The 24,816-nt window shown below is 49.1% G+C and overlaps 1 protein-coding gene across 2 annotated transcripts in view; it reads left to right on the forward strand.

Moving 5' to 3' along the window:
- Positions 1-24,816, forward strand: part of DMC1 (DNA meiotic recombinase 1) — a 1,020,186-nt gene that overhangs the window by 759,249 nt on the left and 236,121 nt on the right. For both annotated transcript variants that reach the window (XM_069652814.1, XM_069652812.1), the window contains exon 11: positions 22,389-22,503. In XM_069652814.1, the coding sequence (XP_069508915.1) occupies positions 22,389-22,503 (115 nt within the window). The remainder of the gene's footprint in view (positions 1-22,388; positions 22,504-24,816) is intronic.

Genomic DNA, 24,816 nt, shown 5'->3' on the forward strand with positions numbered 1-24,816 from the left:
CTGGACCCCTTTTTTGATGGCGCTACGGGCAAAAAAACAATGGTGTGGAAGGTTGTCCAGAGCAATGCCAGTGGTACAGACTCATTGAAAACCTTCAACCCATCACTTTTGTGGTTACAAGAAGGCAGAGTACCTGATCTTACTTGTGCAAGTACTTGGTCAGAAAACAAACTAAGTCAGCCCCTCAAAGCATGAGACTATAAAGAGAACTGGGAGAGCAAAACCTATAAGCATAGTACTTGGCATGCGAGTGAACCAAGTCTTTGTTTGTGTGGAAGCATATGGTAGTGGAGGAAACCAGATCTTCCAGTCAGGGTCGGGGACCCACCACAGCCTGGGAGTGCATCCAGGCTGTTCTTTGTCGCAGCACCTGGTAGGATGATGCTAGGGCTGCCAATCAGGGTCAGGGACCCACCACAGCTTGGGGGAAGTGCATGTAGGCTGTTCTTCTTCATTGCAGAACCTGGTGAGAGGAAACCAAGCCTGCCCATCAGGGCCAGGGGCCCAGAGACAGAAAGGAAACCTGAGTATGGCCAACCAGGGTACAGAGTTTCCCCAACCATTGTTTGAACTTTGTAAGAGACTTGAACTAAGCCGGGGAAGGGAGGCATTCCCTAATAGTTCATGATTGTACTATTGCAGAGCTGTCTTTTGCCCCGGGGAAGGGAGTCATTCTCCTTGGGCAAGAAAATACCCACTTTAATTTAGTTTAAACTCAGAATGTGAGGTACAGAGTAGGATTTTGACATTGGGACATTTACTTTGAACATTTTGACATTAGTATTTCAGTTGAGGCAGGGAATCCCCTCTTAGAGTTAGGGCAAGATAGGGTTTTCTTTTCCTTTTCTATAACCACCACAATGACCCCTCTGTGTTAGAGTCTTGCTTCTTTGCCCTTACAGTATGCACACATTATACACAGAACCATCACCAGTTAGTGAGCCTGTCACCAATGTGCCTATCACAGGTGACACACAGGTTCATCACATAGAATAGTGTATGTCTGCTATGTGCCCATCACAGGTGATACACCACGCTATCAGGTCACTGAGTCGGTCTGCTTTGTGTCTATTATTGGAGATACACAGAGACATCACAGGTCAGCAAGTATGGCTGCTCTGCACCTGTCACATGTTATACACAGAATCATCACATCAATGAGTCTGTCGGCTATGTGCCAATCACACATTATTACAATTGCATACCACATCAGCAAGTCTGTCTGTTATGTGCTTAGAACAGGTGATACACAGAACCAGTGCATCATGTATCAGTGAGTCGGTCTACTCTGTGTCTATCGCATGTTATACACCGAGCCATCACATTGTTAGTGATTCTGTCTGCTTTGTGCCTATCACATGGGCTACACAGAGCAAGGTCAGTGGGTGTGTCTAATATGTACTGTGAGGGCATCATGAAGCAAGACACAGACAACAGACTTAAAGTTCATACAAAAGATATTTATTAACTTAAATATCAGGATGGTTGAAACCCTAACTTGTCCTATACTAAGGTGGGATTTCCCTACCTGAACAAAACGAAGGAAAGTCTCAGTCAAAGAGTTTAACTTAAAAGTCAGTCTGTGTCCAAAACCTATTCTTGCCCTCACAACTAAAACGAAACAATGTGTAGGGATGTTACTAACAGAATAAACAGTGCTTCACTCAAAGTCTGAGCTTTTTCCAGCTCTCAGCCTTCTTTCAGTTTCCCTTTCCCAAGTGCAAGAAAGTTACACAATAAGTCTCAAGCAACACAGTTCCAAATATCCTCTGAGTTCCCTTCCCCAAGTTCCAAGCAACAAAGTTCACAAAGTAAAGAGGTCTTGAGGCTTTGTTCTCAGGGCAACGTGTACAGTTCCTCAAGTCTCGGGGTACACTTCCCTAAGACTTCATCTCCGCCAAGTTTATTTTAGTCTTTTCAAAAGTGCAACAGAACTCAAGGTCAACTGAGTCCTCCTTCTGGTTGGCGTCACCAGTTTATTCACAATGTTTGTCTCTGGTTTGTTTCCCAATTCATTCAGGGCTTACTGGTCTAGGTGCATTTGTCAGACCACACGATTCACTGATCACAGATTGCGCAACCAGGATCCCTAGGTTCTAGGCCACACAGGTTCTTCAGTTCCAGCCCCTGTGTACCAAGTCACTTTGACTTGGTTCCACATTGCTGGTCTCTTGGCTTTATGTGCAAGTTGACACTTTTTTGGCGTCTCCTTGTCAACCTTTTAATTCTGTCACCATGTGTCAAACACCTCTCGCCAGTCTGTGGCCTTGTCGCATTCCATTCATTCATAAAAGTTCACCTTTGCTGGGTTCTATTCCTATCTCACCTTCTGTGGCACTCTTTCACATGTATGCCCTTTTCCTGTAGTTTATTTTCACATGGGCACTTTAATTGTTCTTCAAGGTTTGCTTTGTTCATAAAGTTTTTAAAGCACTCAGTATTGAAGATATCTAGTTTAGGGGTTTCATTCAGTTCAGTATTCAATATACTTCTGTTATGTATTATTTCGCCTTTTCATTCAGTTTGGTGTTTAAAATGCATTTGTGAGGCTTAATTTGATGTTTTCATTCAGTTCTGTACTTACAATGCATTTGTTATGCTCAATTGTAAGTGTTCATGAAGTTCGGTATTTATAATGCACTCATATGTAGTTTCAAGTTTCTGCTCGGTTCGGTATGCAATATGCATATATTGTATTTGTTTCAAAGATTGTTAACAATTCTGGTCTGTTCAGAGCACCCCGGTGCCCAAGTGTTCCCTCTGACACTCACCGGCTGATGGCAGCTCCCTCCGACGGCCCTCACAGTTTCTCTCTAGACATGAGGCCGGCAGGCCTTCTGATGCAATCCCTGCTCGCCCGCCGGGCAGTTTTCCTTTCATTCTGAGGCTTCTCTCCCGATGTGGACGGTGTTCTCTCTCTCCAGGCTTCTCCCACAGCCCCTGCTGCTCGCACTCTGCATTGGAGGCTCCCACACCTGTGCCAAAACACGGCCCACTTGCCTTGGGCCACACAAGTTCTTCAGGGTCTCTGCCTGCGACCTGGTTTCTTCTGCTGGTCTCTCCCACGCAGACTCCCTGTTGTGCTTCTCCGACCCTCATTTTATACACCTGCAACTAGTTAACAGGTTACAGGTGTGTGTCTTTACTTAGGTTTGCCTGATCATGATTAAAGGGACATACCTGACTCTCTGCAGGCATCTACTTCGTCCCAGTACCAGAGTGGCAAAAGGAAGGTATAGGGTTTACTACTCTGTCTACTCTTCCTCGTACCAGAACATTTAACAGTCAAATGTGGGGAAACGAGGGGAGCAGTCTTGTAGTAGCCCATAAAAGTTGGGGGAGGGTTAGGTAGGTCATTTTTAGAGAAAGGGGGATACCATTTCCCTCCTAAGTGTACCCCAATTTTAACCCCTCCCCTTTTCCCCTTCCTCCTGCTGCCTCTAGCATGCATGATTACACTACGGAGGTCTCCATGCAGCACCTCACGTGTTGCGTGGAGTTCCGCCTCTAAGGCCTCATGTGACGCACAGATCTCCTCCCGGGTTGCATAGAGTTCCACATGCAAGGCCTCACATGATGTATGGATCTCCTTCCGGGTTGCATGGAGTCCAGCAGAGATGTTGTGTGTCAGCTTCTCCATCTGCACCATCTGCTGTTCTGCCCGTCTACTGCGGCCCATCTCAAGTGCAGCCAGAGTAGTTTTGAGGGAGGTGTTCCCTTCCCTCAGGGCATCCCTGTGGGCCTCTGCCTCTGCAGCCATGGCTGTGTGCAGAGCCCCAAGTTCAGCCCAACGGTCCCTGTTGGCGGCCAACATGTCCAGCCTGTGCGAGCAGCATGTGGACCACACTGCTTGCTGCTGGAGCTCCATCTGCCTTTCAGGGGGGAGAATGGAATTGGCCACCCTTTCCACCCCCTGAACCATCATCTCACATGATGCCCCCTGTTGCTGTGCAATGGCATACATGGAATTCTCCCACACAGTATTCCCGGGTGGTACACAGCCACCACGTTGCCGGATACCACACCTGTCGGGCCCAAGGATACCTGGCCCGTGCTGCGCTGGCGCTGCCTGTGGCTGCAGGACTGCATTCCTCCCTCGCTGAGCTGCCCCAGGAACAGGAGCAAGTAGTGTGGAGCGTGACCCTACATCCGTAACCACCACAGACGGACATACCAACACTGACTGGCCCCTTGAAAGGTCTACCCCCACTGCAGGGGTGTCGGACAGAACAGCATCCACAGCAGAATCACTCACCTGTGACAGCAGTGAGGGGTCAATTTCTGATTCCGCACCAGAGGCATAGGGTTCCTCAGAGGTGTACTCAGAGACACCTCTGGCCAGGATGGTCTGGAGCACCAATGGATGTTTATGGGCTCCCACCGCATGGCCTCCACTGGTTCCTGGTTGAGGTTCTGAATACTTCACCCCCTCCACCATCTCCTCCTCCTCCACTGCTTCCAGTGCCTCATCACCTGCACAAAATAAAAAGAAGACATGACCACACATGTTAACAGCATAGGCCACACACATAGGTATTACAATGTTGACAGCCAACACATGAAGCAGCCATGTGACACATGACACAAACTCAGGCATGCACGCAGTGCCAATGTAATGGAACAGGACCCTGAAAGCAGACATGGATGCGTGCCAAATGGCCAAATAAGACACGTACTGCATGGTGCATAGCACCTGCATCACACACAAGCTTGTGACTGGCATAGTCCTTCCACAAACATGACAGATGCCAACACACAGATGGCACGTAGGATTGCCATTCCCGAACTGCCAACCAGACCCAGATGGAACCTCGATACTACTGTCCATGAGCCATGTACAATGCATGTCACTTAACATTTAATTGAAATCACTATGATAAAAACACACATGTGTCACAGGCTGCAACAACGCTTGGGTGTTGAAATACAGTGAAGGAAGGCACATGGATTCATCAATGGCAAGTCACTTTGACATGACGCAAGTGAATGGGCATGTGGAGGGGGAGAACAGGGCTCAAAAGTGTGTGGGTGCAGTGCAGTACACGTGTACAGCGTCAACTATCATTGAGAACACAGAGGCAGTAATGTGAATGTCGTCGACTGATGGCAGTGTAATGGCAAGTGCAGTCATTCTGTATAAAGTGTTGGTAGTGGGTTGTAGGGATACAGTAAACCCCACCCCGAAGGGCAGGGGTTGGCTTGGAGGCAGTGCATGGCTCAAAATGTTTGCTCAGAGTACTGTATCGTAGCAGTGTGGGCAGGTGTCGATTGCATTCTTTCAGTCATCTGGGACTACAGCAGGGGAGAGGAGGACAGTAAGCACAACACATGATGAAGCATCAGAAGTGCCCCCAGACCCGGAGAAGCAACAACAGCAGTTGCATAGAGGCAGGGAGGCTGTAACCGAGGGAGGCTTACGCTTGACACAGACGAGAAACCCAAACTAATGGCCATGAGGAGAAACTGACCCTGACTGAGCAGAAACGGGATGATGAAATTCCATGAGAAGGAGGCAAATACTGAAGATGGAGTTAAATGAATGAATTGCCCAGGAACCATATGGACTTGCTGGGAATGCACAGGGTCCAGAAATGAACACTCATAGCCACTGTGGGCCGGTGCCATCAGCACAGTCCGAGTGAGATACCCTGCACCAAGGCCAAAGGACGTTCCACACAGTCCAGGTCTGGAAGAGTTGCAGAGGGAAGAGTGTATATTCACAGAAATTCGGGTACTGCACTTTGCAGTAGTCCGCCATCGGAATCACCAGTCCCATGGGGACAGTGAGCTGCTGGGGGATGGAGAGCTAAGGAAAATGCCTTTGAGGTGGAACGGCTCGCTGGGTGACCACACAGAGACGTCAGCCATGTGACGATAGAAGGTGAGTGTTTAGTGGAAGATAATCACAGGCTATCCGCAACCATTGGTCGCAGCCAGAATAGGGCCAAGAGAGGCTGCACAGATATTGTGATGGAAGGAGGGGGCAGGTGTGGTGATGAGGATTGCCTCTGTGTGCAGGACATGGTTTGTATTCAGTCTGCATGACAACAAGCACATATCAGTCCAACATCACATGGGTCACACATGGCAGTCATGTCAATGTAGCCTGAACTGGCAGACAATCATAACACATCACCCAAGCAACATACACATGGCCTGGACACACACGCATCAGCACTCACCGGACATTGTCTCATAATTTGGAAGCCCTCCCACGCCTTGGCCCTGCTCCACTGCGATAAAATCACCAGCGATCGCCTCATGTGGAGTGAGTTCTTCGTCCTCTGATTGTGTCTCACTGTCAGTCACCAGAGTAGAGGCGAACTTTGCGGCCAGCTTGTCTTTTGCTCAGCGTCGGAGGTCATTCCAATGCTTCATCACATCATCTTCTGTGCACCTCTCATATCCCAAGGCGCTAATATCGTCCGCGATGCACTGCCATTGGGCCCTACGCTGAGCAGGCGTATGTCTACTCCCTGCCGTCACCAGCATGTCGCGGCCGTGTTCCAACACGTAGTCCACAAGCTCGTCCAGTTCCGCATTACAGAAACTTTGCTTTCTTGACGCGTTTAAGGGCTGAGCCGTGTCTGGGGTCCCAGCCTGTTCTGCTGGAGCACGCTTCTTCCTCTTGGGAGCTGGTGTGGACCCTGAGTGGCTTGTGCCGCTCTGGTCAGTAGGGGCTGAAGCGCAGGTGGACTGGCCAATGGAAGCAGGCAATGACATGAGGACCGAAGGTCGGACTGCAGGTATTGGCAGCTGGGTGCTGTTGTCAGGACCCTGCGCCGCACCTTCCTCGGTGCCAAGGGCCAGGACCATCACAGTCCTGGCTGGGTGACTCAGAGCCGGAGTGGTGTCAGCTGCAGCTGCCCCTGCAGCTTCCACACCCTGGCTACTCGGGGCAGCAGATGACACAGCTGCCCCAGATCCACGTGACCTGGTGAAAGCAACCTTCACAACACGTGCCTTGGCCTTCCCGACATGGAAATCGGCCTGTGAGTCATCCTGTGCCTGTTCCGGGACCAATCCAGTCTGGGCTGGCTGACCCTGAGCCGGGGTGGTGTCAGCTGCAGCTTCCCCTGCAGATTCCACACCCTGCCTGCTCTTGACAGCAAATGGCACTGCTTGTCGGGTCTGATGGGTGCTGGGGATGGCAGCAGCAGCATCTCCCTGACCCGCTTGTGGGGGGGCATTGCTGTTCCTGCATGTGCCTGGACACCCTGCCCTCGTGGACCACCCTGGCCACATTGCCCACCGCGGCCACCTTGGCCACCCTGGCCACGTCCCCCATCACGGCCACCTCTGGGAGGTCGCCCAGCTTTGCCTCCTTTACCACTTGTTGCCCTCCCAGTCATGGCACTGATGTACTAGCGCAATAGGAGGTGCAGACAACAATTGTCCTGGGCAATTGGGGTCAAGGGGGCAGGGTTGTGATGGAACAGGTACCCCTGTGCTCCTGCAAGGCTGTATGTGACCCCTGGGGAAAAATAACGGGTCACATAATGCTAAGGCACCCCAAAAACAAACACAACTGTGCACGTAACCCCTCAGTAGCCCACGTGCAATGAAAAAACATCCCGCAGTACGCTGTGGCACCCAGGAACACAAACAATGCATAAGCAGGGAACACGTAGGCTACTGTGTACTCGAAAATGGGGTACGCGACACACAGGGGCAACCACAGTGGGAAAAATGCATGCGTGACTCACCGTCTGCATGGAAAAATGAAGAAAAACACACGTGCATGTGCGCATAGGCAACTCCCCTGCCAAAACAAGAAGTACGCACTGCCACAGTAGTGATCAATTTGCCTGTGAACCCACAAAAAGAAGAATCTCACTCGTCTGTCTCCACGAAAAGCAAGTACAGTGCACTGTTGTCCTACGTGGACCTTTAACCCGTACTGAACGGCAACGCCCAACGTCCAGCACGCGTCACATAACTTACGCGCTTAGGGACTTTCCTCGGATTACACGCTAACGCGCTGTTTCCGCACGTGCGGGTCACTCTGCATCCGGCTGGCCACGCGAAAGCACACGGAAGACCCACGCTCCTGCCCACAAGGCCATTTACCTGCCTCCAACTGCCCCGAGCTGACTCCTAGAGCCATCTGCTGCTGCCAGCCCACTCTGTGTGCCTGCTACTCACGTGCCCTGCATTTTCTTGCCTGCTCTGAAGCCATTGCCAGTGATCCTGTTGCTGTTACCACCTCTGCTGACCCTGAAGACTCCCGGCTGCCATTCCATCACTCCACAGCCCAGCCCCAGGACCACCTGCCCCCCCACTCCTGCCTCAGGGGTTGCCATGTCTGATCCATCTCCATCTGAGGCAAGTGGCAACCCCCCGGCAGAGAGGCAGAGGACTGTCAGCTTCTCTTCCAGAGAAGTTGTCATCCTGGGGGAGCAAGTCCTGGGGCATTATGATGCCCTCTTCATCGGACCATCCCGCGTCGACAAGGAAGGACAGTGTAGGATCTGGGCGGACATCGTGGATGCCATCTACGCGGAGGGGTTGGCACCCTGTGACTACCGACATGTCCGTAAGCGCTGGGAAGACTTCAGGTCCAGGACCCTCAACAAGGCCCAGCGCCTCCTCCAGGATGATGGAGCGAGGCGCCGGGACCGGTTGTCCACCAATGAGATGCGGGTCCTGGAGCGCATTGACCCAGCGCTGCATGCCCAGGTCTTGGATTTGATGCTCCGTCTGGAGTAGACTGGTAAGTGTTCATGTGTTCTTGTCCGCCATAGTGTATGTGTATGTTGACGTGTGGCTGGAGTGTGCAGCTTGGCCAATTGTCTGGCATGCCTCCTGTACAGGTGTATGTGTGCATGCCCCTGACAGTGCTGCATGTGAGTCCATTCAAGCCTGACCCACTTCAATGGTGTCTGTGTTGCAATGCGTGATGAGCACCGGCATGTAACGAGGTGCACATGTTTGCATACCTGTGTCTGGACTGGGGCATGCGAGAGGTGTGACACATGGGTGCTAATGTCACCATCATGGACATGCATGGTGTACATGTGCGTGTGTCTGAGTATTGAGTGTGTGACTGCCCAACCCCATGGATGCATGACACATGAGCATCTCAATGCGTGATTGACTCATGCGGCCCAGTTGTTCCCAAGTGCACTGTGACGGGCGGTCTACATGGCCTGATGCATGACTGTCAGGTGATGTGTGTGTATGTGATGTGCATGTACCATGATGCATGTGAGGTTCAGCCCCTCCTCTGATGTGCTCGCAGTGCCTTGTACATGGATGTGAATGTTTGTTGCACATGGCATGCATGATTGTGCATGTGTGTTGCTTGCACTGACCTGTGTGTTTGGGGGGGGTGATGATGGTGACGTTTGACAGTGCCACTCATGTGCATTTGCTTTGTTCCAAGCAGGCATTTGTTCGGTACACTGATGCTTGTGTTCAATGTCTCCCTATCCACAGCAACAACAGAGGAAGAGGGCGGAGGTGGCGCTGTGGAGCCCCGTGGCAGGGATGCTTCCACCAGGGACCAACGCAAGGCCAGGAGTGAGGACGCAGGTTCCGCATCAGTCATCGGCCGCAGCTGCTGAGGGGAGGCTCAAGAAGGTGAAGTTGGTTGTGGGCTCCTCGGCAGCGGGAGGGACAGGTGAGCCCCCACTGGGGCAATCCGCTGCAGAAGACGGTGGGGAGTCAGCCAGGTTTGTGGTGGACGAGGAGGAGGCCACATCAGCCCAGCACATGGGGCCTGGCAGGGGTGATGAGGTAGGTGCAACTGATGCAATCCAGGGACAGGAGGCAGTTCAGGACACCGTGGAGGGGCCTGTGCCTAATCCTGTCCCTGAAACTGCGCCTGCATCAGTATGCACCTGCGGGCATGCTTCAGGCCAGACCCCTCTGCGGGTAGCGGATGTATCCACGTCAACTGATCTTCCACTACCTGTGGACGAGGCAATTTGTGACAGGGTGGAGCCCATGCTAGCCAGGATCGCGAGGCCGACAGGCTCAATTCGGATTGATGTGCAAGCTTCCAATTGGGGGCTTGCACGTCATCACAAAGAGGTCTGTAGCCTCATGAACTGGCTAGCCCAGCTTGTTGTCGCGAGTTTACTACGTCTGCTGGCCACTCATGCGACCCCCCCCTCCTCCTCTTCCTTCACTGTGCGCCAGTCGTACACCCTGCCGTCTTCCGGCCCAGATAACACCAGGACCCCCTAACACCAGGGCCCCCTGTGGACCTGTCCCAAACACGGCAGCTAGCCTGGTGGAGACCACATCCCTGCCACAGTCGGGAGTCAGACGATCAGCAGAGTTGGTCACCCCAGCAACAGGATCAGTGGAAATGGAGCTAGTGCAGGCATCCTGCAGCAGGGCACGTGCACGACTGCCCCGGGGGTTGTCATCATCCCGGAGGCAGTCTCGGAGGCGCAGGCACAGGGCTTATCGGCGGCAGCAGGCTCAATGTAGAAGGCGACAGGACTCGCGCCCTCAAAATCACAGGGGCAGGTATCGGCCATCGGGCAGGAGGGTAATGTGGACCTTGGAACAAGGATGTCTTCCGTGTTGCAGCAAATTGGCCAGCAAATCGGGGCAGAGCGGCAGCGGGGGCATGACTCACCATGGCCACGGCGGCAAACACCCTGCATCGGGCAGAGAGGCGGGTGGAGTTCCTCGAGGAGACTCGCAGGGAGTTTGAGCGGAGCATGGACGAGGCCCTGCGGGCCCTCAAGGGTAGAGCACAGGCCTGCCTGCGGGAAATAGACACAGAGTTCGATGATGCCCTCGCCGGAACACTTGGGGAAATGGTGAGTTGTAGGACTAGCCCGCTGCCTTTGTAAATTGTTATTTAGTGGTAGGTTTCCTTTATTTTTTTAATGATTTGGAGTTAATGGACTTTGCGCCACATCTTGTGAATAGTTTTTTATCAGGGTTTTTTAGGATGTATATTCGGATTTAGGGATCATGGACCCTTCAGCTTTGTACATAGTTGGACATGTTTTAATTGCAATTGGAAGACAATCATTGGACATAGACCACTTTTTGGAGTTTCAACTTTTTTAATAACACATTTCTTTTTGTTTCAAATTTCATTTTCATTTGCATTCGATTCATTATCATGTTCATGGTTAGCTTTCAGTTGGTGTGATTTTTGGTACTTAATAAATGTTTATTCCTTACAATCAAAGTGGTGTCTGCTCTCAATGGTTTGGTGCATGTGTCACTCTTCATTGGCTCTGTTACGTGTCCCTGCTGTTGAGCAATGTTGGTCATCTGTTTGCAAACATGCATGTGTGTATTTGTGATTCACGTGCCATGGGGCATGTACTGGGGAGTAGGACCAATGGATGGGTGTTGAGTTGCACTGTGAGGGGGGGCAGCGTGTGGTGGCATTTTGGTGGACATTTGCTACATGATTGCATGGTGTACAGATGTGGGGGGCATGAGTCGGGGCCTGCCTGCAGGTTGCCGTCACTGGTGGGGCTGGGGGGACATGAGTCGGAGCCTGCCTGCAGGTTGCCGTCACTGGTGGGGCTGGGGGGACATGAGTCAGGGCCTGCCTGCAGGTTGCCGTCACTGGTGGGGCTGGGGGGACATGAGTCAGGGCCTGCCTGCAGGTTGCCGTCACTGGTGCGGGTGGGGGGACATGAGTCAGGGCCTGCCTGCAGGTTGCCGTCACTGGTGGGGCTGGGGGGACATGAGTCAGGGCCTGCCTGCAGGTTGCCGTCACTGGTGCGGGTGGGGGGACATGAGTTGGGGCCTGCCTGCGGTGTATGGTCACAGGTGATGGGGGGTCCCATGTGGTGTGGGCTGCCTGCAGGTATGGTCACGGGTGATGGGGGGGTCGCTTGTGGTGTGGGCTGCCTGGGGGGTGTGTTCTCGGCTGATGGCAGCACGCGCTGCCCTTTTCACGCGATTTAGCTGGTGCGAGCGGGTTACACAATTTCGCGGGTGTACGCAAGGGTCACAGGTGATGGGGGGGTCCCTTGTGGTGTGGGCTGCCTGCGGGGTATGATCACGGGTGATGGGAGGGTCCCATGTGGTGTGGGCTGCCTGCATATATGGTCACGGGTGATGGGGGGTCCCTTGTGGTGTGGGCTGCCTGCAGGTATGGTCAGGGGTGATTGTGGGGTCCCTTGTGGTGTGGGCTGCCTGCGGCTATGGAATTGGGTGATGGTGGGGTACCTTGTGGTGTGGCTGCCTGAAGTTATGGTCAGGGGTGATGGTGGGATCCCTTGTGGTGTGGGCTGCCTGCGGGTATGGTCACGGGTGGGCTGCCTGTGGGGTATGGTCACAGTGATGGGGGTCCCATGTGGTGTGGGCTGATCACGGGTGATGGTGGGGTCCCTTGTGGTGTGGGCTGCCTGCGGGTATGGTCAGGGGTGATGGTGGGGTCCCTTGTGGTGTGGGCTGCTTGCGGGTATGGTCACAGGTGATGGGGGTCTCTTGTGGTGTGGGTTGCCTGTGGGTATGGTCATGGGTGGGCTGCCTGCGGGTATGGTCACGGGTGATGGGGGGTCCCTTGTGGTGTGGGCTGCCTGCGGGTATGGTCACAGGTGATGGGGGATCCCTTGTGGTGTGGGCTGCCTGCGGGTATGGTCAGGGGTGATTGTGGGGTTCCTTGTGGTGTGGGCTGCCTGCGGCTATGGTAATGGGTGATGGTGGGGTACCTTGTGGTGTGGCTGCCTGCAGTTATGGTCAGGGGTGATGGTGGGATCCCTTGTGGTGTGGGCTGCCTGCGGGTATTGTCACGGGTGGGCTGCCTCCGAGGTATGGTCACGGTGATGGGGGGTCCCATGTGGTGTGGGCTGATCACAGGTGATGGTGGGGTCCCTTGTGGTGTGGGCTGCCTGCGGGTATGGCCAGGGGTGATGGTGGGGTCCCTTGTGGTGTGGGCTGCCTGTGGGTATGGTCATGGGTGGGCAGCCTGCGGGGTATGGTCACGGGTGATGGGGGTCCCGGGTGATGGGGGTCCCTTGTGGTGTGGGCTGCCTGCGGGTGGGTCACGGGTGATGGGGGGTCCCATGGGGTATGGGCTGCCTGCGGGTATGGTCACCGGGTGATAGAGGGGTTCCTTGTGGTGTGGGCTGCCTGCGGGTATGGTCACGGGTGATGGGGGTCCCTGTGGTGTGGGCTGCCTGCGGGTTTGGTCAGGGGTGATGGTGGGATCCCTTGTGGTGTGGGCTGCCTGCGGGTATGGTCAGGGGTGATGGTGGGGTCCCTTGTGGTGTGCACTGCCTGCGGGTATGATCACGGGTGATGGTGGGGTCCCTTGTGGTGTGGGCTGCCTGCGGGTATGGTCACGGGTGATGGTGGGGTACCTTGTGCTGTGGGCTGCCTGCGGGTAGGGTCATGGGTGATGGGGTCCCTTGTGGTGTGGGCTGCCTGCGGGTATGGTCACAGGTGGGCTGCCTGTGGGGTATGTCACGAGTGATGGGGGGTCCCATGTGGTGTGGGTTGCCTGCGGGTATGGTCACGGGTGATGGTGGGGTCCCTTTTGGTATGGGTTGCCTGTGGGTATGGTCAGGGGTGAAGGTGGGGTCCCTTGTGGTGTGGGCTGCCTGCGGGTATGGTCACGGGTGATGGGGGATCCCTTGTGATGTGGGCTGCCTGCGGGTATGGTCACGAGTGATGGGGGATCCCTTGTGGTGTGGGCTACCTGCGGGTATAGTCACGGGTGATAGGGGGATCCCTTGTGTTTTGGGCTGCCTGCGGGGTGTGTTCTCAGCTGATGGCAGCACGCGCAGCCCTTTTCATGCGATTTGGCTGGCGCGAGCGGGGTACCCGAGGGCCTTTTCACGCGATTTGGCTGGCGCGAGCGGGGTAGGCAATTTCACTGGTGTAGGCGATGGCCTTTTCACACAATTTGGCTTGTGCGAGCGGGGTAGGCAATTTCACAGGGGTACGTGGGGGCCTTTTCACACGTTTTGCCTGGCGCAAGCGGGGTACGCAATTTCGCAGGGGTACGCAAGGACCTTTTCACGTGATTTGGCTGGCGCGAGCCGGGTACACTTTTTCATGCGATTACAATGGAGGGGGGCTGTGTGCTGGCCCACGGATGGCGCAGTGCCTTGCGCCGTATTGTCCATTTCACTTGCTTTTTCCTGCGCAAGGGGCGGTGTTGGGGCGTTACTGGCACAGATGGATGTTCACTGCTCCACGGCCGATAATGGCTCGGGAAATCCATGAATACGCGTGGCGCGCAGATGCTGCTTTGTGCCCTAGCTGGCGCAAACTCCCTCTCGGCGCGCGGCGCTACTTCTGCGCTGGCATCTATGAATCGGGCCCATTGTTACCATACCGGCACACTACGAGTCTCCGGGCGTGTGCCGTCCCGCCATCAGGGTCAGACCTGGCGGGCGGAACGGCACCCGCCCACAGACTTTCACGAAAGCAAGAGTTTACTTGCAAAATCCACAAATTGCATAGTAAAGCATCATGACAACATCTAAATACTTATAGCAGCATGTTGAGCCAGCATAATGTCGGTGTACCTTTATTTTTCACATCCTGAATGGAAAACTATAAGATGCAAAAGGCAAAATATCTATGGACTCACTTTATTTTCAGCGCTTTAAGACACACAATAAAAGAGGCTAAAAAACTCACTTTGGTTTGGAGATTTGTCACAAACCTCCAGCGTGGTGTTATGCATGGTTTTAAGAACATTCACCTGAGGACATGAAAGCATACTTTACGTTTTAGGATATCAAGCTATTAGACATTATGGGTGTGAACACATTTTAAAAGTGTGCTTTATTGTGTTGCTCACTTTAACTAACAGATTTGCAAGGTGACTGGTGGTCTTTCATTTGGAAAGTCACCATTATGAATAAGCAAGCCTCGGCTGCCGATGACAAAAGAAAAATAAACGTGTTGTTGGGTTTATTACGCAGACTGTGTGTCTTGGAGGGGCTGTGACACTGTGAACAAACAAAATGGTCCCACTTTCTGATCCTTTTGTTAGCAGCTAACATTTCGTTGCATGCCTGCCCTTTTTATAATATTCTGCATCCCCACAGATGACAGGAATGGGCAGGGGCGGAGCTACAAAGACATCACTGGCCAATCCCAGGAACTGAGCTGTTGGAGGGCGGGCTATGCCGTGTATTTTCTCATTTTTCATTTTTATGCTGTTTGTATGGCTGTAGCCATCTGTGGGTGGGCGGGGCATCCAAGTGAGCGTGGCTCCGAAGATTGCCGAACACTGCCTCCCACAGGCTACCATGGGGATGCAGGATAACATATAACACCGGCACCATGCTCAAGCAGCTTTAGCCTGCGTTTTTGGACTATTTCAATGGTGATTACCATAATATGACATCTATACGTAGTCTTTATCATGCTGCAGGCTGCTGAGGTATGCGCATAGCTGTTTATTACATCATCTGTTATACCCTCCTACATTTCTAACAAGTGGATGTTCGCTTTGCATGTATTGTGTTAACACCATAGCATATACCATCTAGTTACTCTTGTAGTCGGTCAGTGGACCACTCCCATATATCTGGTTTCGCTGCACTCTGCTATTGATTTTACACATTTCCGTGTGTGTTTAATAATTTCTATTACTGGCAGTGCAGTCTTTTAGTTTTGCCTACCTATCAGTGTCTGTAACTGGTGTTATGGGCCGCGAGTGTAGCACTCAGCCATAGCTGGTTTTGACTTCCTCTTCACCTGTCAGGGTGCTCTCTCTAGCATGGTTGGAAAACCCAGAGGTGGCAGGATTCGCAAAGATCAAACTAAAAAAGTCAACATGATGTCCAATACCCCCTCACAAGGCGAAGCTGTACCCAAGGCAGAGGCTATCACACCTGAGTTAATACCCGCACAACAGACAGTGACTGCTACCGAAATGGGAGTAGCACAAGACAATACTGCATAGTAGACTAAGAATTATGCGATTGTTCAAGATATAGCTTTCGCAGACATGTATGCGCAAATGCATACCCCTTTTGACGTTGTACGAAGAACACACTCTTTTCCCCTTCAAGAGGCTCATGACATTGATCTTTCCATCCACCATAATCCATCTCTGACGTTTCAATGCTGGCCCCAGCCGTAATGTCTGAATTGGGGAAAAGAGTGTGCCTTTCTCTAGGAACTTCCACCCTGTGGTGGCTGCTGTTGGGGGCATTGATGATGTACACTTTCACAACAATAGGTATGGGCAGACCAGTGATCCAGATTTCGCCTGCTTAGGAGATGTGCACAGCACATCACAGTTACCTATTCGAATGGCCAGTTCCCCCAATCCCAGTGAGCTAAATGATCTAAAGTTGAACCTTGATTGTACCCAGGCACCCCAGGTCTGCTCTAGTCTATCGCAATCCATACAGGTTCCTTTGAGTACACATGAAGCCTTACCTACTGCTTCTATGAACAACTCGCTTTTATCTCATGATCCTCACAATCCTGAACTACCATTTCCTGTTCTTACGCATATCCTAAATTTGCTGGATAAAGGACATGATATAATGCATTATGAGCATAGAGATTTAAAACTATCCTCATCTAACATTTTAGCAAAATTAAATAAGCTAGAGGGCTTCATGTGCGCACAGGAAACATTATGGCACTTAACGTGTCCAAACCTACTAAATCTTACAAGATGCCATCAAGGTCCCTGGGCTACCAAACTACAGAGATTACTGTGCGTGTGAGGTCAATGCAAACCACCTCCATCGAGGTATCTATAATGCCTTCCAATTGATCTTACGCTCAGGCTCTTACTAACTCGGCAAATACACTTCAAGACATTGAATGTACTGAATCTTGCAAGCTGCGGCTTAATGTAACCACAAACACGGCAAAAATCGAAAAACCTGAAACACTAATGAAAACTTTACAGCTATCATCAAATCATACTCAAGCCAATTGTTGCGTACGCCCACAGGACACAGATATAGAAACTGTCTCCATATGTGATCATCCAGATAGTCCCTCGGCCTTGACCAATTTGGTCGAACAAGAATCAATTGGAATTGCAAGTAGTGAAGCTGCACTTGAGGCTTCTAATGAGTCTATGGAAGGCTGTCCCTCAAAGCAGTTTTTTCACGTAGAGATAAACAGCTTCATCACACACTCACGAGAAGGGACCATATGCAATTGCAGAAAAATGAGTCCTGCAAAAAAGTAAAAAATCGTACTCTTCCTAAGATTAAGGGGCACAACTCGCTCATCAAAAATGCATGTAATCTATTGAATGAAGATTGTGTGCTGGATCTGAACCAACTCAACAAAGAGAGCAAAGAGGCACTCCAAATGAAGGAGGCTGTGCCTAGCACAGCTAATATGTGTGACATAAATAACAAACTCAAAAGTAACAATACAAATAAAAAAGTAAAAAAAGCTTCTATTGAAGTGGGATGCAATGTGGAAGGTGGCTCTCCTGAGCCAGTGGTCGCAATGATATTGCGGCCGTAAAGTTCTCTTCCACCTCACCAGCAGCATGTATAGCCACTAAGCAGACCCAACTTTCCACATTTTACCCGCTCCTTAAGAGCACCAAATCAGGCACTAAATTAGCGTCCTCCAATGAAGGTACCACTCAACACTCTACTCTGCCAAACACTTTGGGGTTAGCCCCACCCACAATAGTAAGTGCTGCAGAAAACCACAATCTTCCACCTGCGCACTCCATAGAGCCTCCACTGAGTGGTATTCATCCTATACCGCCCTCTCAGGACGGGGCAATGGGCACTGCAGCTCATCATGTGCCTCCAATTGAAGGCAGCGAGGAGGGTGCACATCCAGTTGCCACCTCTTTTACTGACTTAATCGCCGACACGTCTAATATTATTGGCTGGCTGAGTGACTCCTCCATCAATGACAGGCGCAGGGTTAATCGTTCTTTTATCCTCCACTCGTTCAACTACATTCCTGAGTTGAGAATTCTTAATTCAGAGGACATTGACTGGGTCACACTCACCCTAATCAATAACAACCTCATGATATGCCAATTCCATTCGGCAATCATCACTAAAATGGTATGGGAGCATAGATTGGATTTCATTCAGTTAGGTTTAACTCTGCACCTATTTAATTCAAAGGAAGCTGCAGTCAGTTTTATTGAGACCTGTGACAATCCACATAAAGAGACAGTTGAATCCGCTTCATCTAATATAACTTTGAATCTTCCTAATGAAGCCCTCATGGCACAGCTTGTATCTTTGTCCTCTGTTATTAAAGACTGGTCATGGCTTGCGCCTTTAACAAATAGTCGTAATGCTGCTAAAGGTTCTATTCCAGTAGCGTAGCCAATGCACACTCACAGTAGCTTTGTGGAATTCTTGCGGATACACTACCCTTTATGCATGGTTAAATTCTACGTCTTTTAAAAACAATCTCTCTATCATTCTGTGTCAAGAAACCATGAAACTTCAAAAATGTCATGTAAATGGCTTCACGTCCTGTTCCGTAATCACAAAAAGCGGCTATGTGGGAAGGCCATATGGGGGCCCGGTCATTCTAGTCAACAACGACATGGATGTTTCTTCCAGAGTAGTGACGCAATTGGATGACATCCTTGCCATAGACCTCACGCTTTGTGGTGTGAATAATGTTTCATATTTAATAATTTGTCTTTACTGGAACCCAGTCAGAAAGTCGTTTGATCAAATGTTTTCACATCTAGAAGCGATTTTTTAAAGACTCCTTTATCAATAACGCGACCTACAGGATTCTTCTCGGCTGTGATTTTAATGCATGTTGTCTCTCTCAAGCTGCTACATTGGGGAATAGGATGTCATCTGAATATGACTCTATATCTAATGTTAGAGGCAAACAATGGATAGACTTCTTAGTTCAATGGGATATCCACTTTTTAGGCACTGACCATCAAGCGCTTCAATTTACGTGGCATAGCGGTACCAAAACATCATGCATAGATTACTTTTCTGTCTCTTTGAATCTGCTCCATTCCTGCAAGCCAGTGGCAACCACTGATCCTCGCCTAGGAAGCCATTTAATTATTTCTACCACAATTGATGAAGTTAGTCCCCTCCTTCAAACCACATCTAATCTTGAACTACTTGAGATTGATCGTTCCTGTCTCTCTGTTCGTTGGAACTCCTATTTGTGTAACAAGCTGATCACTATGATCAACAAAAAGACCCCCTTCCATTATCATGCTCTAACTAATTCATTAAATATTCAACAAACCGAAGACAGGAATAATCGTATAATCAAAGGCATCTTGGAGAAACTCACTGTATTATATGCAACTACCAAATTCCGACATGCCCATTCCCATAACCCTGAGGTGCGTTCTTAAAAACAACATAAAAACAGGCTAGTGAGAGATCTTAAATCACTCAATCTTCTGACTGCACTTTATCTTCATAGGAAAAAAATGATCTGTAACTTGTACAGAAACAAGTGTCACACCATCAGACAGCATCTTTATATCTTAGATAATCAAAAGATTATTCTGAATTTGTGTCGTAATAACAAAAGATCAGTGTGGGCTACCTTAAGAAGAGTATCCTCTAATCGGTCAGATAATTTAACCACATCCATATCTGCAGAAGTGTGGTCTTCATATTTCACAGACAAATTTAAAATGCTGCCTAAAACCAGATTGAATTCTACCTCTTGCCGTTGGTCCATAGCAGATGTAGAATGAGCGATTTCCAGAATAAACTACTCTAAAGCCCCTCGACCTGATGGCATCCCTGCCTGCGTGCTCAAACATGATCCGAGATTTTGGGCCTCTTTGTTAAAGATAAAATTTGATAACATCTATTCCTCAAATAATTTACCTCAATCTTGGCTCACCTCTATTATTATGCAAATCTTTAAAAAGGGTATCCCTGCAGAACCTGTGAATTTTCGTCCAATTACATTGTTGGACGTATCGGTGAAGGTCTTTTCCATTCTGATCCTACGAGAACTAGAAATTCACATAAAACAAAACAACATCTTGTCACGTTTTCATGTCGGCTTCTGCAGACTGATGGGGACTGCCTTAAATGCCACCATTCTAGCCCAGATACTTGCAAGGAGCAAAATGTGTAATTCTGGGCCGGTACATATGGCATCCCTCGATCTGTCTGCGGCGTTCGATTGTGTCATTCGTAACTTGTTATGGAATAAGATGCTTAAATTTGGCTTCCCTTCTCAAATGGTTCTCTTACTGTCTAAATTACATTTGAATACTACCTACTTGGTAAGAGTAAATCAACATGGTGCCCTAACTCAGCCTATCCCAATGTGTGTTGGTGTCAAGCAGGGCTGTAATTAAGCTTCAACGCTGTTTAATTTGTACTTGAGCAATATGGACAAGCTTTGGCATCGAAAGGTCACCTTCCCGGTCAGACTAGGTAAATTACACCTTCATTGGTTGGCCTTCGCCAACGATATTCTCCTCTTCGACAGAACCCCTTTTGGACCCCAGGTTAAATTAGAGCTCTTTGCTGAATATTCACAGAACCTTAATTTGCACTCTAACGCCAGTAAATCCATGATTATTATTTTCAACAGTCTAAAGAAAAAAATATCTTTATTTAAGTGGTCCATTGATGGAATGCATGTTGAGCGTGCAGTATCTGTTAAATATTTGGCATATAACCTATGCGACATGTCATCAGTTGCTATGTGGAAACTTCCTTCACAACAAAGTCAATCCTCTAATATCCCAAATGAAACTGGTTTACAGGAAATATTGTAAACATTCTATGATTACTCTTATTGATTTCTAAATCTTGAAGGTAGATGTGGTTATCCTATATGGATTAGACAAGTGTTTTGAGAATATCAAACCCATCCTTGATCAGTTACAAGGACGGTTATGGAAACAAACCCTTAGGTTAGCGAGCTCATTACCTAATCCAATGTTGCGTCATGAATTGGGGATCCCCGCACTGTCAGCTAGATATAAGTGCAGACTCCTTAATAATTTTTCCAAAATGATCTCTCCTCCAACTAATTCCTTATATGAGGATATTTCCATCATGGTAAAAGAGGGTAGGCCACTGTCAGTAGTGGTGTATCATGACAAAATAAAAAACTTGGTGAAATCAATTGATTCAAATGTTGATGACCTTTGTTTAAGGCCAGCGTATGTAAAAAAAGAAAACTGTATGAAATTGACTGGTGTCAGAGAGTAGAACTTTTAGGGACAAATAATAGCTACAAGGAAGCGGCACGGTTTATCACCAAAAGAATGCCGCACCAGTTTTATCTTATTTGTTTCCCTTCCGACAGGGCTCGGGATCTCTACATACGATTCAAACTGAACCAATTTTCCACCAATGAAAGAATTAAACATTGGCACCCTCACATTCAAGGTGGTTTAAAGGGAGCCTGTCACTTTTGTGACTGTTGTACACAAATAGAAATCCTCAAACATTTGGTAATTTATTGTGAGTATTTTGAAATGCATAGAACTGGAATTTTTGGCAAATGTAATATTGGCATCACTGAACTGTCAAGGGAATGGCTGTGGATCAGATGCATGTGGTGAACTAGTATAACTCTTGTTTTATAATTGACTTGATTATTAGCTATCATCAACAAGGAGCTTTCATGCAAAGTGAATGTATTATAGAGGATACAAGATTGATGTCCTACCTATGTGGTTGGAGTTGTCATCCAATCACTTAAGAACAGCCTTTTATGGCAATTTTAACATTATGAGTGTACAGTGAACATTACTCGTTTACTGACTGAGTAGCTGCACTCACCGTCAGTTGCATGTTAATCAAATTTGTACATTTATTTTACCAGTCACACTGATCAACTGTCAATTTTAAGTGTTCACATTATGTCGAAATGTCTTATTGTCTTACTGCATTAGTAACAATTTCATTTGCTCATTTGCACATTTATTTGCACAAAAGCATATTGAATCATAATGCGTGTGAATATTAGTTGCACATTTGTTATTTGCACAAAAGCATATTGAATCATAATGCGTGTGAATTTTAGTTACAAGGTGTCCGGTGGTAAAAAAGTACGAAATTCACCTTAACTTCTCAATTGTCAACCTTTTAATAATTTGTATGTATTGCTATGTAAAGCTTTGATGAAATTGTATGTTTAAATGTCCATATGATCATGCATAACTTGAACAATTGAACAATTTCGTAAGTTGTAAAAGTTTGTTCATAAAACTAAACACAACTAAATAAAAATAAAAAAGGAGGAATCAGTGGGAAAAACATCCATCAGAAAGAACATTACCGGGTGTGACTAAGGCCATCTTGCTTATATAACCTACTGTTAAATTCCTTTTATTCCGTTTGTTGCTAAACAATAAAAATCTTTGAACAATAATTTATAAAAGTGATCAGCTATGCCTCTGATAATAATGATTTACAGCAATGTTATGTACTATGTTAATGTTTCTGGCTGTGTGCATGTTTGTGCTTGTATTTCCTTTGGTTAATTTCTCTATTTCTCTTCCTTGATAACAGGTCATTGACTCCATCATGGCCCTCTTCCGTGTGGATTTCAGTGGTCGTGGCGAGCTTGCTGAGCGACAGCAGAAGCTGGCGCAGATGCTGGCCCGCCTGCAGAAAATCTCAGAAGGTAGGTAACGGAAATGGTGAATGGAGTGTGAAACAGGGCAAACGTGAGAGGGAGATGGGGAGAATCAGGGGCCTGCATAGCACATAGATTATACTTACAAAAAACCTCTTCTGGCTAGGATTGAGATATCTGCTGAAGTCTGAAATTCCCCAGCGAGGAATTGTCATGTGATGGGCATAATGATGGGAAAAATATTGATTTATTTCCAACTAATAGTTAGCCTACAAAATATTAACATTGTTTTGTTTGCCAAGCCTACGTACCTTGTTTCTCAACAGTGCAGTTCAGCCTCTAAATGCATTTGAATGTTGACAGAACTAAACCAATATGACAGCACTGCCCCCTAGCACAGGTTTGCACTGAAAATAGAGTTAAGGGGATCCTGTACTATGAACACTAGACAGGTTACATGCCATCAATGTCCCCAAAGGTCTATTTTTAATTGGTGTCTGAGTCCAGGATTGACTACTTAGATCATGTGGTAATAAGGTAGAAGAACATTAGACCAATCAGGCCTACCTCTACTAAGGTGACAGTGCTTAATGTGGCTCAAATCTTGACTAAGCAGAGAACTAGGTCCCTGGCATTGCATCCAATAACTCTTCTAAAATCAAGAACACTGCCAAGATCTGTACACCATGGACAGTGTGTACACCTGAAATGGCTCTAGAATGCATTTTAGTGAAGCGTAAGGAATAACTCAAGGTGTCTTTATATATAAAAGACTGCAAAGACTCCGGAGCGAGCCGTGAATAATAATTTCTTTTCTTTTTTAAACAGATGTGCTGCGTTATGGTATGGGGCTCCTGGGCGGGCGGGCTCGCATCTGCTGTCCTGTTGCAATTTGTGTAATACAAAGCGGACTGAGGTGGGAATAAGGTCTGGATGGTGGCAGGGGTCACTGAGTGAACAAAATAAATCGTACATGAAAAGGTGGATGATGCAGATATCCGTGCGGCCAAGGGTGGCTGTGGGCAGTATAGACTGAAAAGAGATGGCATGCAGTAATCCTCAATAACAGTGGGCTACGTTGCTGAAAAACGTGCATACCTGCGCATGGTTCTGAAGGAAGCATCAGCCTCCAGGGAGAGGGACCTCCCCATCCATAACCTCAGATAGGGCTGAAGAGAACGTGGAACAGGCCCACAGTTGCAGAGTCCTCCCCTGATAAAAAAGCATCATAGGACAAGCGGCGGCGGCGCGACCACACCGCAACAGGACCCTCCAGGGCCCTCACAGGTGTTCTCAACAAAGGGGGAGGACTGCACACAGCTAAACAGCCTGGCAGGATTAAGTGAGCTTACTGGGTGAACCGCTGCACTCTCCCTACACAGGCTATAAAAAGCCCACAAGCATCCCATAGCGTACTGGGCGTAAGAGAACTGGGCCAGGAAGCTGTGGAGCCTCACGGCTCCCATTGTACGGAGCGGAGAGGCAAGGGCAGGACCAGCAAAGTAGGCGAGTACAAGTGACCTGCTATAATTGAGAAAAGTCATGCACGGATTGAAGCACAGCTCAAGCAGCTAATCCTACACAGAGAGAACTCTGCCCACCACAGCACGCCAAGTTGCACGGCGACAAGAGGCTGAGGCAACGCTAACGCACAGGACTCCCTGATCCTGCCACCCGACAACCAGTGGGAATTGGTGGCCACAAGACAAGGGCAGCCTCTTCAGAACCGGAGACGCCAGGTACCCATACTGGAATAGTGCAGTAGAATGGTGACCAAAGGAGGCAAGACTAAACACAAGCAGACCACACTAGAAACTTTTACCATTTACCAAGGATCCAGCAAACCGCCAAGATGAGGACAATTGGGATAAAGACAAGGGACAGGCGCAGGGTATCAACAGATCCTAGCAGCCATAGCAGCGCTTCAAGCAACGCTAGACGTGGTGGGCATCGATGTGGGGCTGCACCACCAGGATGTTAGAGCCCTAGCAGAATGCACCGGGACCCTGCAGGTGCAAGTAAATGGGAATACGGAAGCAAGAGGGCAGATGACGAAGGACGTAGACATCCTCCTGCAGAAGGTTAAACTGCTGGAAGACCGAGCAAAAGAAGCGGAAGGCCGGGCACGGAGGAATAACACTAGGATTGTAGGGCTACCTGAGGGAACAGAAGGATCTGATCCTACATCTTACGTGGAGAACATGCTGCTGTAAGAAATTGGGGCAGGTGAATTGACACAAGCATTCATGATTGAAAGAGCACACCGCTACCTTATTAGACGGCCACCACCAGGGGCTCCGCCGAGACACATGATAGCTAAGGTGTTGAACTATAAGGACCAGGAGAAGATCCAGGCCTTTT

The sequence above is a fragment of the Ambystoma mexicanum genome, chromosome 3q (genome assembly GCF_040938575.1).
Source record: "Ambystoma mexicanum isolate Mex_15411 chromosome 3q, UKY_AmexF1_1, whole genome shotgun sequence".
NCBI lineage: Eukaryota > Metazoa > Chordata > Amphibia > Caudata > Ambystomatidae > Ambystoma > Ambystoma mexicanum.